General features: G+C 39.0%; 2 protein-coding genes across 13 annotated transcripts in view; one reads left to right on the forward strand and one right to left on the reverse strand.

The window, feature by feature from the left end:
• Positions 1-10,411, reverse strand: part of ralgapa1 (Ral GTPase activating protein catalytic subunit alpha 1) — a 71,106-nt gene extending 60,695 nt beyond the window's left edge. Inside the window, exons 1-12 of one of the 9 annotated variants that reach the window (XM_077620323.1) lie at positions 9,921-10,411; positions 6,762-6,872; positions 6,602-6,651; positions 5,666-5,723; positions 5,513-5,556; positions 5,236-5,413; positions 4,900-5,006; positions 3,160-3,298; positions 2,225-2,433; positions 731-1,054; positions 438-608; positions 62-133 (exon numbers count right to left, since the gene is read on the reverse strand). In XM_077620323.1, the coding sequence (XP_077476449.1) occupies positions 62-133; positions 438-608; positions 731-1,054; positions 2,225-2,433; positions 3,160-3,298; positions 4,900-5,006; positions 5,236-5,413; positions 5,513-5,556; positions 5,666-5,723; positions 6,602-6,651; positions 6,762-6,872; positions 9,921-10,026 (1,569 nt within the window). In that variant the 5' untranslated portion in view covers positions 10,027-10,411. Of the gene's footprint in view, positions 1-61; positions 134-437; positions 609-730; positions 1,055-2,224; positions 2,434-3,159; positions 3,299-4,890; positions 5,007-5,235; positions 5,414-5,512; positions 5,557-5,665; positions 5,724-6,601; positions 6,652-6,761; positions 6,873-9,920 lie in introns of all 9 variants that reach the window. The other 8 variants (XM_077620322.1, XM_077620325.1, XM_077620324.1 and 5 more) reach the window with 8 other exon arrangements.
• Positions 10,412-10,650: 239 nt separating this feature from the next.
• Positions 10,651-15,297, forward strand: brms1la (BRMS1 like transcriptional repressor a). 4 transcript variants are annotated; one of them, XM_077620545.1, is made up of 9 exons: positions 10,651-10,708; positions 11,182-11,338; positions 12,740-12,830; positions 12,906-13,033; positions 13,106-13,185; positions 13,274-13,370; positions 13,593-13,682; positions 13,781-13,857; positions 13,923-15,297. In XM_077620545.1, the coding sequence occupies exons 2-9, from the start codon at positions 11,200-11,202 to the stop codon at positions 14,019-14,021; spliced, it is 801 nt and encodes a 266-aa protein (XP_077476671.1). In that variant the 5' UTR covers positions 10,651-10,708; positions 11,182-11,199; the 3' UTR covers positions 14,022-15,297. The 4 variants fall into 4 exon arrangements, with proteins under 4 accessions (XP_077476671.1, XP_077476672.1, XP_077476669.1 ...); XM_077620546.1 differs by having other exon boundaries at positions 13,781-13,845; XM_077620543.1 differs by having other exon boundaries at positions 12,906-13,185.
• The last annotated feature ends 303 nt before the right edge of the window (positions 15,298-15,600 follow it).

The raw sequence follows: 15,600 nt of genomic DNA on the forward strand, positions 1-15,600 counted from the left end.
AGCAAGAACAATTCAACAAAGTACTTCAAGAAAATGTCATCAGTATATTTGGATAAAATACCTGTAGTGTAGTCTGAACTCCGGCATGAACACTATATTCCAATAATTCGCTATCAATCATTTTATTTATTCCCTTAAGAGAAAAAGAGAGAATATATAAAGTCAGGTTAAAATACATTTTAAAACATTAAAAAAAACGTATGGCTTTTACTCAATTATGGCTTTCTCAAATGAAAGTAAGGCATTACAGCTTACAGTTACAAGAATTTTGAAAGAAATCAAACTGTACTTTTGCTGCCATTGTTTAAAAATAAATAAATAAATTTTAAAAAATGACCATCCGATGCAGCACTTCAATTCAAAGATCTGGAATGAATAAAAATCACATTGATTTGTAACCCCAATTAATACATTAATTATTTTGTGGGAGCGGTCACCTCATCATCCTTATCCGAGCCAGTGTCCATACTACTGACTGTTGCTATTGGATATAGGCCTTCCTCTGGCTCCTTCATAAATACAGGCTTGTCTTCCATGGAAATCCACTCTTGATAAACACGGACCACTTTCCGCATTGCTGCAGCTTCACACATTGGAAGGAGAAATGCCTGCAATGACAGATGGAGAGGTTCCAACCATTCATATGTAATAATGCATGTTCTGTATATCCATGAATGAGCTCAGTAGTATTATCCAAAATTCTCAACTGTTAATAACAATGCTCCTTCACCTGTCTGAAGATCTCAGTGATGAAGTTGATGCTGGTTCTGGAGCTGGTCAAGACTCTTCTCACCACCTCCATGTCTGTCAGCTGTTCTTCATCCATAGAGCACAGTGAAGAGGAGCTAGGCTCCCGCTCTGTTAAAGTAGATGTGTTGGAGTGGCATTGCTCCGATTCCCCCATTGGGCCGGTACCGCCAACTAGACCAATGCTTCCTCCCCCTGGTCCGGAAAAATTCCCGCTCCCTTCAAGATGGTTGTCTGACCGTATACCAGAGACAGAGCCATCATCTGAGCTGCCAGCTGAACGAGCAGCAAGCCCAGCAGCAGCTCGCTGGAGAAGAAAAAAATGATATTGTGTAATGACATAATTACATCTTTGATACCTTGTATATAGGTTTGTTTCCCGTCATAAATCGGAAGTCGGTATTTATCTACAGTAATCTGGATTTACACTGCATGGGTTCAACTTAATTTATATATAAACTGCAACTTTTACAAAACTATTACTGACCCAGACATTCAGGGATTATCTATTGAATTGCCGTCTTCAAGGTTTTCTATACAGTAATACCTTGATATACGAGTGCCACGACATACAAGGAACTTGAGAAATCAGTAAAATTTCAAGCAAATTTTTACCTTGAGATATGAGACACATTTTGAGATACGAGCATAAGAGACGCTGCTTATGATTTCTCCCCGCATCCCCCTCGTGTAAAGATCTCTACGAGCACTGGGCGGAGCATTGCATTTTTTCCATGAGTGGTGTACGCGTGACGGAGCTGGTTCGCCAATACGAGAGGAGTTTTACAACAATATGCACCATCCTGAAAGACTAACCATAACTTCCAAGCTGCACAGTGACATTCATAACGACATGGAGAGCCTTCCTTTAATATGGATAAAGGATAAACAGTTAGCGAGAGTTAGCGTGACCAAGTCGATAATATGCGAAAAGTGGAATTTACATGAATTTAAAAGCAAATCAAGCATCTGAAAAAGAGAAGCTTTCAACACCACCAGAACCCTTCATTTAAGTTACATTTATGTTTTCGTATGTTATCTTACGAGCGCGTTGCTGTCCAACAAGTGTCTCTTTCTTTCTTTTGCTCTCTTGCTCTCTCTCTCTCTCCCTACTGTGCACACCATGCGTTGTACTGAATGTGTCATTTAAGAATAACATCATAACCACTAGTTATTTGTTACCGTTAGTAGATGGTGAATTAGAACCAATAAAAATGTTTTTTCATTGAAATATCCTGTTTTTGTGTTTTTTTTCAGAGGGTGGGAACAAATTAATTTGTATTTAGTTCATTTCTATGGGAAATGTTGATTTGAGACACGAGTAAATCGGTCCCGTAACGCATTAAGCTCTTATCTCAAGATATTACTGTACTTTTTAGATGTTGCAAAATCTGTATAAAGTTGCTTCATATTCATCCTTTGATGTTAAACCCAAAGAAAGTTAAATTTCCATTTTAACTTTCAATTTGTTAATCACCTGTATGTTCTTTGGGATGTTTTCCCCTTCTGTCCCTGGAATCAGTGTTTGCGTGTTGGGCCGTGGCTCCAGCCAAAAGGAAACCAGCCAGCGGATGAAGATGACTCGGGCCTGAAGGAAACTTTCCTTAGTACAATAAATAACTTCGCCACCATCCTGCTCTCTGCGCACCACACTGTAATAGGGCTTGGGGCGCATTGGAGGGACATCTGTGAAGAAAAGTATGTGTTTAAGTTTTCTGCATGTTACCGAGCTGCCACCCTCAGTCGACCCCATTTCAGGAATACTCTTGCCCCATTTCCGGAGTTTTTCTGGAGTGAATGCGATTCACGCAAATCGACACAATATGTAAAAAAAATAGCATAGGTTAATTTAAATAAACTGTTATTATCATGTTTTTACATTAATTGAAATATTGTGTTTTGGCAAACTATTGAAAAGGTACAGCATAATGAAGATTTTCTTTGTGTTTGGGTCCTTCTACGTGCATTTTACAGTCGGTAATGTGTCCTGCTGAAGTCGCACATGCATGTTGTGCAAATGTCAGTACTTTTGGAGACGGCTTCAACATGGGATATTTCGTCGAATACGAACCAATAAACTTCTGCTAGTGTCTGGGTTTCTGATTAGAAGTTTCATCCAAATTGCCATCCATTTTGCGCAGGCATATTGATAAGACTTACCAGTGCCGTGTACGCCTACTTCCTTTAGAAAAACCCCGGAAATGATAGGATTTGTTTCAAAACAAAAGACTGGTGGTTTAGGGACCCTTAATAATACTTCCCTTATGAAAAATTACAACAACAAAAAGTTGATTTCCGGAGTTTAGGAAGGGTGTCTGGGGTTTGCGTTGTTTGTCCGGGTAAACTCCGGAAATTCCATATAAGTTGGCAGCTCTGATGTTAGCTCATACCAAAAGTTTTAAATTTACCTACCTAGTATGGGGTTGTAGAGGCTGGTTTCGAAAGCAAAGTTGGGAAAGATGTGGTGAAGGTAAAACTTCTTGAAGTGATCAAAAAGGAAGCTGAAGCCACGTTCATGGTTCTCTTTACAACGCCACTCCAGAGACTTCGCCTGGTTGGAAAACAAAAATTAGGATTGTTTTGTATAACAAAAATAAATATATGGTGAATTGAAGCTTGAGTGAGAATGAGATCAAGATAGAAAATGCAAAATAAAAAGACCATTAAGGATTGGAACAGTAAAGGTGAAATTTCAACAGATTTGGAAAAGCTGAGATAAGGTAGTGAATGTTTGTTCATTTGCTGCTACTCTACCATGGATTGGAGGTGTATCACCATCAAAAGTGTGCAATGAATTAAAAAGATAACACGTGAAAAATGACAACATGGGCCATCGTGGCTCAAACACTGGGACAGGATGGCAAACTGATGAATTTCATTGTTCATAAATAAATTTAATTAACCTAAATGGTGCTGCAGCTTGAGAGTATTCTTAAACTGTAGACGATAATGTAATGTCTGTTAACTTGGGCGTCTTCCTTTAAGATATGAAGGGTGTAAGGAAAGTGACAAAAGCGAAGACTTCAACTTCGTAATATTCGTTAGGCGGCCCGGCGGATGAGTGGTTAGCGCGTCAGCCTCACAGATCTGGGGTCCTGGGTTCGAATCCAAGTCGGTCTTCCTGTGTGGAGTTTGCATGTTGTCCCCAGGCTTGCATGAGTTTTCTCCGGGTACTCCAGGCTCCTCCCACATTCAAAAACATGCATGGTAGGCTGTTTGAACACTCTAAATTGCCCTAAGGCACGTGTCAAATTGGCGGCCCGGGGGCCAAATCTGGCCCGCCGCATCATTTTGTTTGGCCCGGGAAAGTAAATCATGAGTGCCGACTTTCTGTTTTAGGATCAAGTTAAAATGAAGAGTATAGATGTATATTAAATTTCCTGATTTTCCCCCTTTTAAATCAATAATTGTAATTTTTTAATCATTTTTTTATGTGTTTTTAGTTCAAAAATCATTTTGTAAAATCTAAAAATATATTTTAAAAAGCCAAAATAAACATTGTTTTAGATCTATAAAAAACAGAATATTCAGGGCTTTTAATCCATTTATTTAAAAAACGTCTAAATATTATATCTAGAATGGTCCGGCCCACGTAAAATCAAGTTGACGTTAAAGCGGCATGCGAACCAACCCAAGTCTGACACCCTTGCCCTAAGGTATGAGTGAGCGTGAATGTGGCCAGGTCACCCTTGCAATAGAGATCTTGATCTCAACGAGTTCTATCTGGTTAAATAAATCAAATAAATTCATAAAGTATTATCCGCAAGCATAGCTTTCATTGACATGCCGATGATTTCAGACTATCGTGGCCCTTAAAATTGACTAATATGAGTAATTGCCGTATTCTGGAGGTGTGTCTCATTGAGATTAAATAATACGAGAAGTCCTGTAATTATTTGCGTCATGTGAGAAATATGAGAAATATCTTTAAGACTTGTCACAAGAAATCACATCTAATGGGCGTTTTATGCCTGTGATTTTGATACACCTGCCGTGCCGCTGCCAGATCGCAGTGCAATTCCGGGGGAAACAGTCACATTATGCGTTTTGCCACATTTTCGTTAGGTAGAATTTAGTAGATAAAGAAATGTCATGGGTTGTGATTATGCTGTTAGTTGTGTTAGTTAGAAATAATGATAATACCTGGTTTACCATGTATTTCAATAGCGCTTCCAAGAAGTAAGCAGTAAGGTCCTCCTGGTTCTTGTCACCAGACTGGGGATTTACCAGTGGGGTGATCTCTTCAGGTGTTACTTGAGCTGAAAAATGGAATTTAGAAATGATCTCACATAAAAGACAATCATTCAAAAAAGAAAGGATAGTAAAAATAATTTTGGCAATTTAATGGCGCATGTCCATGAACTAATAATAATGAAAATGGTTGTATTTATGTAGCACGAAGACAAACACAGTTTACCTTTAATATGAAATTTAGACCACATTGTTAAATAACAACAGTACTTGCGACGACAACTCCCTTTGACTTACTCTCAGTTAAGCTCAGTGGTGGGTTAATTAGTGTGTCTAAAGTGCGTGGAGTCCCATGGCAGAGTGGAGCCGGGAAGCCAGGAATTAGACAGGCAAACATGCAGAGTTGCTCTCGTTGAGCATTACTCTGTAATGCCTGCATCCACAGCAGGAACAAGCGCAAACCTTCCCGGCGGATCTGCATTGCAAAGAAGCAAGTGTTTCATGAGTGTAATTTGCTAACATAACCAAATGAAGGAACATAATCTTAATTGGGGGTCATATGGAAATAAAGCACCTTCAAAGAGTTACCAGTGTGCAACAATTTCTTCAGGATCAGTCCTGAAAGTGAAAGATGTAACCAATAAACAATACTGGGTGATGTCACAGTTTAGCTATAGGAACAGGTTTATCGCATTTTGTATAGGAGTTCAACAGATGGGTCTGTTACCGATGCTGTGGAACTGCCATCGACTCTGGATCCTCTCTGGCAGGAGCTGGAGAATTTTCTGAAGAAGAAATAAACAGAAAAAAAAATTACAGCGAATCAGTTCAATTGTTTTGAATAGTCACCACTTTGACCATTCATTCATTTTCTGAACCACTTATCCTCACAAAGGTGACAGGGGGTGATGGAGGCTATCCCAGTTCACTTCGGGCACCAGGCGGAAGAAAACCTGAATCGGTGTCAAAGTGCCGGCTCGGGGGCCAAATCTGTCCCGCTGCCTCATTTTGTGCGGCCCGAGAAAATAAATCATGAGTGCCGACTTTCTGTTTTAGGATCAAATTCAAATGATTATAGATGTACATTACATTTCCCGATTTTCCCCTTTTTAAAATCAATCATTGCAATTTTTTAATTATTTTTTTCTTTTGTGTTTTTAGTTCAAAAAGCATTTTGTAAAATCTAAAAATAAATATATAAATATTTTCCTTTTTCCAGTTTAATATTGAACATAATTTAAAAATATATTTTGTTTCCTTTTGAAATAAAAAAAACATGATTAAAATAAATTTTCCATTACTAAGAAAAAAAGCTCAAATAAACATTGGTTTAGATCTATAAAAACGGACTATGAAACGGCGTTGACGTTAATGCGGCCCGCGAACCAACCCGAGTTTGACACCCTTGATTTAGGGTCTTCAACCAGCCTACCATGCATGTCTTTGGAAAGTGGGAAGAAACCAGAGCACCCGGAGAATACCCACGCAAGCTCAAACAGAACACGCAAACTCCACACACTGAGGACCCACCTGGGATCGAACCCTCAACCCCAAAATTGTCAGGCCGACACGCTAACCACTTGGTCGCCGGGCCACCGTAACATTGACCAATCATGAATAATTCATTCAAGCTGCTAAATAATAGAACATATAGGTGATGTACCTCGAAAATGAAGAGAATTGAGTCCAGTTCCTCCCTCTGAGACTTGTGACCTAAAATAGGGACATGATTTTATGAATCTTCTTATTTTATGATCGTGAATTACTGATTCCATCATACAGTGAAAATGGTAACAATACAATAGTAATAAATTCCAACTCACCTTTTTGCTTGAGGCTAAGCTCAATGGTGACAAAGTTCTCAAAGAAAACATAATATATATGGGAGTAATTGAGGTCAAAGAACTGCTTCAGCTCCGGTGGCTCTGCATTTTCTGGAAAATAAAATAACAAAAAAAAACAGATTGAGGGGGATATTTCATTTTCACAGAAACAAAGTCATAAACACATTATTCTTAATAGAGTTGGCTATATCATTTAGAATATACATTGGAATCTCTACTTACTAAATAATTTCATTCCTGAACCTGTATTTTTCTTAAATAGAGCAGTATTTTATATGTAAATTCTCTAATTCCATCCGCGGTCTTAAAAAAAAACTACCAAGTAAAGCCTTTAACATGATCAAAATGTTACAATTTTGTATCAAAGATCTTAGAAACATACAAAATTCTGAGAAAATGATAAGAAAATGATTTATTGTATCAAAATGAATAATGGTTAAAAACATTTTCTATTAAGGAGGAAGCTAACGTTGGGCAACAGACAGCAGATGAACACATCTAAACAACTTTAAATTATGAATTCAAAACAGCTTAACATTAAATAAATGCTTTTTCAGATATAGTCGAGTCCAAATTGTCTTCCAGGGAGACAGAGAGGCCATGAAACGGATTCGCCGCTTTTAAATCTTCCTTCTGCTTCAATATTCTAGGTGGATTATGATTGTATTGCCTTGCAATTTAAATCAGTCATGGCTGGAGAACAGGGCCCACTTCATTTCATTTGCATAATTAATTTTAAATAAAGACCAAATTTTCTCTAAACATGCTAAAAAAAACTTCACTTCAAAAACCGATGGGAGGCTAGTGGAGTGTAGGGCGATTGTCACGCAGGATGCAACGCTACCACGACAATTAAAAAAAAACAGATACAGGAAATGTATTGAGGTTTTGGGGGGTTTGTAACTTTGATCTTGTTTTTGTATATTGGAACAGTGATTTGCATGCATTTCAAAGAGTTTCAGAAACTGTAAGTTTTGTATGTAGAATGGGTTGCCAGCCAATCGCAGGGCACAAGGAGAGAAACAAACATTTACGCTAGCACTCATACCTAGGGGCAATTTAAAGTGTTCAACCAGCCTACATGTTTTTCAGGATGCATTTTGTGTTGGGTCAATAGAGTTATCCCATGAGCCAAGTTTACTCAACAGCCGAAATGCACAGGGAATCAAACATTCGGAATTTCTTAAAGTCTCATCTCATTTTCTGAACCGCTTTATCTTCATTAGGGTCGCGGGGGTGCTGGAGCCAATCCCAGCTGTCTCCGGGGCCAGAGGTGGGGGACACCCTGAATCAGTGGCGAGCCAATGGCAGGGCACAAGGAGACGGACAACCATGCACACTCACACCCATACCTAGGGGCAATTTAGAGTGTCCAATCAGCCTACCATGCATGTTTTTGGAATGTGGGAGGAAACCGGTGTACCCAGAGGAAACCCACTCAGGCCTGGGGAGAACATGGAAATTCCACACAGGTAGGACGTGACCTGGATTTAAACCAAGGACCCCAGAGCTGTGAGGCCGACGCGCTAACCACTCGCCGCCCTTTCTTAAAGTTACATACAGTAATCCCTCAAATATCGCGGTTAATGTAGACCAGTCATGGCCGCCATAATCGAAAAATTCGCGAAGTAGGGTCATCCCTATTATAACTACCTTTTTTTATTCTTCAGTGCTGAGTCCTAGTAGCAAGAGTGGGTTCCGCTTACGAGTTACAATGTGGATTTTCACATTTTTATAAACTTTAAAAACGTTTTTTAATCATTAATATCAGGGAAAAAAAACACAAAGAAGTGAATTCACAATAAGTGAAGTCGCGATAATTGAGGGAAGACTGTAAAGACAGTACCAGCTTTCTCCACCTATGACTTTAAATCAATGACCCCACAAAATGCTTCATCAAAGCCCAAAGGTAAGCAAAGCGGCTATGATTTTTTTCTAGCATTAGGTGGTAAAGAAAGTGGTTTCCTTGTGAGAAGTGTGCCAACAATAACATGCATGGTTTTAGAAAGTACCATAACATATTATGCCAAAGGCAATTCTGTCCCACACATGCGGTGGCAATGTAATTTATTGATATTATTGAGCAGTTTGTGGTTCTTCTGAGGCATTTGCAGTACAACCGTGTGTGCTTGATTTTAAGTGGTCTTGTCTTCCCTAAACAGTCAGGGCAGACACACCTCTCTGCCCAGTGAGAGCGTGAGGTTTAACAATGGAAACAGGAAATTGGGCTACTGTACAGGAAACCAAGAGAAATAACTAGAAGTTGTTTTCCTCTCCAGTCAGTAGGCATGGTGGGGGTATGCACTGTATTTTTTTTGAAAGACAGTGAAGCATCAAAGATGTTTTTCACTATTATAGCTTCACTCCACTGATACTTTTAAACATGATACAATAGATGATACAATAATCAAGTGCTATCACAATCCAAATATCTTACAATACCCCACCCCCTAAAAAACAGACAATAAGACACACCCCAAAAGAAACTATTTTTATTTGCATTTCGTGACACTAGTGCCCAAAGAAGATTTATTTTTCTTTACTTCTATGTGGAAGCTTCTAAAAAAAATTAACTCTTTCAGTGCCATTGACGATGACAGACGTCCAGCCATGGAGGTCTTCATCCTTCTACTGTGAATTTAAAAGAGCTTGTCACTATTAAACTTAGAATCCAATTGAACTGGTAAGGATGGCAGTGAATGAACATTTGTTCAATTGCTGCCAAATCTAAACAATTGTCCCTAAACCAGTTCAAATGAATTGGACATTTGTTGTCATCAATGGCTGCCAATTGAATTTTAATATGATTGCTGCATGGTGAAAATTAAAATATGTTCATTCTAACTCCAAATGTATTCAAATATATTCCCTAAAATAATCCTAAAAAACAGATTTGAGTTAGAAATGTTTACATAATAAGGTGGGGTGACAGAATAATACCATGTTTAAAAAATAATCAAAACAACCACTGTTTGAAATGGATCTTGTCAAAAATGTCATAAATATTTGCTCAATATAAACTTAATAACTATTCAAATGTTCTCAGTTGGTTTAATTGATTTGATTTTTAATGAAGTTACTTGTGACATTCCAAGATTATCATGAACGTTAGCAGCTCAACAAGGATATTGAACTCACCTATGACTATTCTGAGATGTTTGAGCCTCGTTAAAACATCCTTCTTTGGATCCAACACTTTCTGTGTGGATTTTCTCACGTCCCCATGAGGCTTTTTGGAAAACATTCCTGAGGCTGGAGACTCCAGAAGTCAATTACAGACAGCGAGGAAGTGCTAGCTCTTAAAGGTAGCAATTTAGACCGCTTCGGCTAGCGTTAATCTTCAAATAAAAACTAAAGATCTCCTCTTGCCTGACTCAATCACTCACAATGCCCTCCGATGTGTTCACTGGTGCGGATTATTGACAAAACGTGTCCAGAGGGACACGGTTTATTTACATAAAGCCTCATTGTAGTTGGACCATCCATCGCATCTCCTTTGCACAACAGTCTGCAGCCTCAAGGCTTGTCTCGCTACTGTGTAAAGCTAGCTACCTCCGAGCCTTACTCATAGCAAACATCATGGCGGAGAAGGGAGGGGAAACAAAATAATCAACTTCACAGATATTCAAAACAAACACAATAAGTGACATTTCTTGTTTTATTGTGAACGCGTTTGTGTATTTGGGGGAATTATGCTATATTTTATTTTTATGTGGGAGACAAAATAACCCTTTTCTCAGGCGCTCAACACCTTTCGACCGCCCCGAGGCACTGTTGAATTCTGGGTAACGTAGTGACGACAATGCTCGATTTTTAAAGCGGACGCGACGTCATTTTAGTTAGAAAACTACATTTCCCAACAGTTCTAACCTCACCCCAAAGAGGTTTGTTTTTAGCATGTCTTTCGCTCTGTGGCGGCGCTAAAGGTTAGAAGAAATAAGTTTATTAATTCCCAGAAAATTTTGCAGAGATTAAACAAATCTGCAGCGGAGTATATGTTTATGAATTTTATTTTGGTATCGAAATATGCGTTAGACCAACTTGAGCTAAAAGCTGTATTTTTGCTGGTGCTAAAAGGCTAATAAGTGTTTTCGCGTCTTTTTGCCTGTAACATAATGTGCGAGTTTCAATACGTGGGTATGGTTATTTGGAAATCAATAATATTTATTATATTTGTGCTGAGTTTTGTGGGGGGGAAATCAACACAAGCAACCCGCTAAAACACGCAATCATGTGGCATTATTATTACGTAACAAAAGAAGCATTACTTTGGCGATTTTGTAAATTGATTGAAGAGCATAATGAAAATAGTTTTATTCAAATGTGCATACAACTTTGAGATTTTGCCATGAGGCAACTGCTGCTTTTCGAATTAATTAATCTAAATCGTCCATTCTAGCAGAGTGAATTTGCTGCCATGCCAATCCATCGTGATCGGGAGAAAAAAGAGAGCACAGCAGAGGAGATGGAGGTAGAAGATCAGGACCAAGATGGATCGACTTCAGAGGAGGAGGATTCTGAAACTTCCTCTGTTTCTGAAGATGGAGACAGCTCTGGTAAGACTTTTATAAACAGTTATAAATGAATAGTTACAAAATATCACTAGATTTTTAAAACTCATTCACAACCATCGAAGGTGATAAACCCATTTCAGTTGTGATGAACTGACGTTGAGGGCAATAGACTTGTTCATTCATTCGCCCCTCCCAGTCAAAATGGATTGGATGTAAATAGCTGTTAATATATTCATTCATATTCCGTACCACTTATCCCAGGGGTGGGCAAACTATTCCACAACGGGCTGCAGTGGGTGTGTGTTTTTGTTCCAACTTGTAAGAGCAAACCTTTCCACCAATCTGGTATTTTAGAAGTGCAATCAGTGGATTGCAGTCAGGTGCTTCTTGTTTCAGCACAAACCTCATTGGTCAAAGTGTCTGTGTTGGATCAGTTGGAACAAAAACATGGACCCACAGTGGCTCTCAAGGACTGGTTTGCCAATCCCTGACTTATCCTCTCAAGGGTGATGAGGGGTGCTTGAGTCCATCCCAGCTAACTATGGGGACCAGGCGGGGGGACACCCTGAATCGGTGGCCTGCCAATCACAGGGCACAAGGAGATGCACAGCCATTCACTCATACTCAAACCTAGGGGCAATTTAATGTTCAAATAGCCTACAATCATGCTTTTGGATGGGGGAGGAAAACGAAGTACCCGGAGAAACCCCACAAATGCTCAGGGAGAACATGCAAACTCCCTACAGGAAGGTCTTGACCTGAGATCAAATCCTAGATCGAAGAACTGCGGGGCTGATGTGCTAACCACTCATTCGCCGAGCTGCCGTGCTGTTAATATAGCACAACAATAATAATAATAATAATCGGACATAGGCTTTGTCATCATCATTGACTTGACAAAAAGCCTAATCGTCATCATACCCAGAAACTGCGTATGACGAAATTGGTAGTGCTTCTCCATAAGGTGCGTTTTCCCGGCAAAAGACCCAAATAAGTGATAATTTCGGACTCGTAATTTGGCATTCTGCCGTGATGGATACATCGCATCACCCCCCGAACGGATCACTTACCTCTCACTGTATTTCACTTACCTTCAGTCAGCCAGTAGGAGGCAGATCGCCACCCTACGTCTATTCATTTTACCTCACCCCGAAGTTATTACGCAGAAAGGATTGTGTGTCGTTACCGCAAGTTTAGAGTCCTGATGGATGTGGGGGAAAACTGTCCTTAAGCCTATTTGTCCGTACTTTGTCGGACCTATAGCGTCTGCCAGAGGGCAGCAGCTGGAACAGATTGTGACCAGGGTGGTATGGGTCCCCGATGATGTTCCTGGCTCTGCTGAGGTATCGAGGGCTGGCAATGTCTTCCAGTGAGGGCAGAGAGCAGCCGACGATCTTCTGGGCAGCATTTAACAAATATAAGTATGTGCATTTTTCCCCCCAGAAATGGATGAGGAAGATTGCGAGCGAAGAAGAATGGAGTGTTTAGACGAAATGTCAACTCTAGAAAAACAGTTCACAGATCTCAAAGACCAGTAAGAAACTTTTTGTTTTTCAAGAGGAACCCTTTGGATTTTGTACAGGTAAAAAGAAATATTTTGTGTGCGTAGGCTGTATCGGGAGCGCTTGACTCAGGTCAATAGCAAGCTGACAGAGGTGGAAGCTGGTCGTGCGGCAGAATATTTGGATCCTCTGGCTGTGCTGCAGGAGAACATGCAGGTCCGCACCAAAGTAGCAGGTAATATCTCAATGTGTCACCAAGGCCCATTTTACACAACCCACTGTATTCATGTTCCAAATCCATTGTCAGGCATCTACAAGGAATTGTGCCTGGAGTCTGTGAAGAATAAGTACAAGTGCGAGATTCAGGCAGCCTGCCAGCACTGGGAGGTTCAAACATCTTACATTTTCTTCATCACGAATGGAAAGTTTTCTTGCTTATTTGTCTGATTTAGTGTGTCTGTGTATGTGTGCACAGAGTGAAAAGCTGCTGCTGTTTGACACAGTTCAAAGTGAATTAGAGGAGAAAATAAGAAGATTGGAAGAAGACAGGCACAGCATCGACATAACATCAGGTAACAGGCGAATGCTATGGTATATTCACGGTTGAAGTCAACTTTTTTTTACTTTTCTAAAATGGTGTTTGTATTAAATTAAGGATATGCCTAATGGCAGCATTCTTCTGAAAATTTTCAAGTCAAAAGAACATAATTTCCACTTGGGATTTTCCCAAAATCAAACATGGAACAAATAATGACCTACACTACATGCCAACAGCAAACATTTGTGTTTCTCAGAGTTGTGGAATGATGAGCTATCAGGAAGGAAAAAGAGAAGAGATGCTTTAAGTCCAGATAAGAAGAGGAGACGACCTTCAGTAGTGTCTGATATCCTTTGGCAGTTTGTTTCAAACGTTTCATCTTCAGCTTCTAGAAAGGATTGAAATTGCTTATTGAATCTTTGTACGATCCTCAACTCTTCATACGGCCCTATATCGTCTACATGCTTCCTGACTTGGACATCCTGGAGGACTGGACCGCTATCAGGAAGGTGGGTAGAAATGTCAGTATTTATGAATTCAATTGTTATTTTCAAGCTTGATTTTATCCACATTTCTTGTCATCCAGGCTGTTGCCACCCTCGGTCCACACAGAGGGAAGGTGGAAGCCGACAGCTCCGCTTTCCCGTTCAGACCGGACAGAAGCCGGCCAATTCTCAATTGCTGAGACTTAATAACCCACGTGTACATAGAAACAAAATATAACGTGAAAAAAAATTGGTCAAAATTTGACAGGATGCTAGGTGTAGAGAGTCCCCGCACAGCTATAATAACGGTCTTTAAAACACATAGATTAAGTTCAAAACCATTCTGACCTTAACAATGGGTATTATCAAATTTGGCAATGTATTTCTTGTTAGACAATGATTGAATGGGACAAACATTCTTCAGGTTTACACTGACTATTGTCTAAAGTGTCACAAATCTTGTCATATTGGGATATAAAATCATTAAATTGTTACTCAGACATGAAAGCTTTAATGGCATTGTTATACAGGAATGCCACTCAATCGTTATGCGCTTAAAAAAAATAAAGATAAGGCATCAGAAGCATTTTATCTACATTAGAGGTTTTTGATTTCAATACTGGCAGTCAGTCAGTGTTTTGGTAAGGGTACAAAAAAAAGACCACGGGTTAACAAGTGTGCTCATGTGAGTCATTCTTCACAGATTTTGAGGATCATCTTAGCTTTTTTGGATCGGCCAGATAGTAGCAGAAAATCCATGCAAATATTTTATAAGATTGAATGTTATGACTTTTCTCTGAAACAGCGTCTTTGTATTTTTTTTATCATAGGGCTTATGAAATTATGCAGGGAAATTAGTGTTCTATGTGATGCTTGTTTATTTTGGCATAATGTTTTTCACCACATTAATTTAATTGGATTTAAGATATATTTTTCATCTTTTGTACAGTTTGGCAGTCATTGCAATTTGGAAATTTTGCCTGTTTTACAATGTCAAGTTCTTTAAAAAGTCATGTTTGTTGATGAGTTTTGTATCATTGTGATTTTTGTTGAGGTTGTATTGAATGGCACTTCTTTGTATTAAGCTTTAAGGTAGTAACCACAAATGTTTCAGGATACTACCAAACTGTCTTTTTACACCACTTCCAGAGGAAAATAATAATTACTTATCTACCTCTCCTGTTTTTGGAATTAATTACATACATACAGCCATCAGCTGTATCAGTTTCCAGTTAAGTATTCACTGATGGTTCTTTAAATCAATTTTAAGCATATGAACAAAACCTGATAGGTGGGGGTGACTGATTAATTTGTAATAGAAGACGAACAAACTGCCGTTTAATTGTATTGATTTCATACATTGTTTTTATGCTGATGTTGGTGGCCTAAGAATTTTCTACACAGTAAAATTTTGTGTGATTAAATTATGGCTTTAGATAGAATGTTTTTCTAATAAAATTAAATTTTAGAGTTCTACCTGGTGTCTGGTTATGATTAAATGAATGGGTAAGATGGTATCCATGCAGGTTGGTAGCATATACTGTGGATTTAAAAATATTGTTGGTATGGGAAAGAAAATAGGTAAATAGAAATAAAAAATACAAGCACTGAAGTAATGTGGTTCTGTTCAGAATTAACCATCATTAGATTGTTGTCCTGTGAATGCTTAAAGCGGGGGTCGGGAACCTTTTGGACAGAGCCATAAACAATTCATATTTTCAAAAATATTCCTCGAGCGCCATAGATAATTCATATTTTCAAATAAGTCGTTGAGAGCCA

This window comes from Stigmatopora argus, chromosome 15, assembly GCF_051989625.1.
Source record: "Stigmatopora argus isolate UIUO_Sarg chromosome 15, RoL_Sarg_1.0, whole genome shotgun sequence".
Lineage (NCBI taxonomy): Eukaryota > Metazoa > Chordata > Actinopteri > Syngnathiformes > Syngnathidae > Stigmatopora > Stigmatopora argus.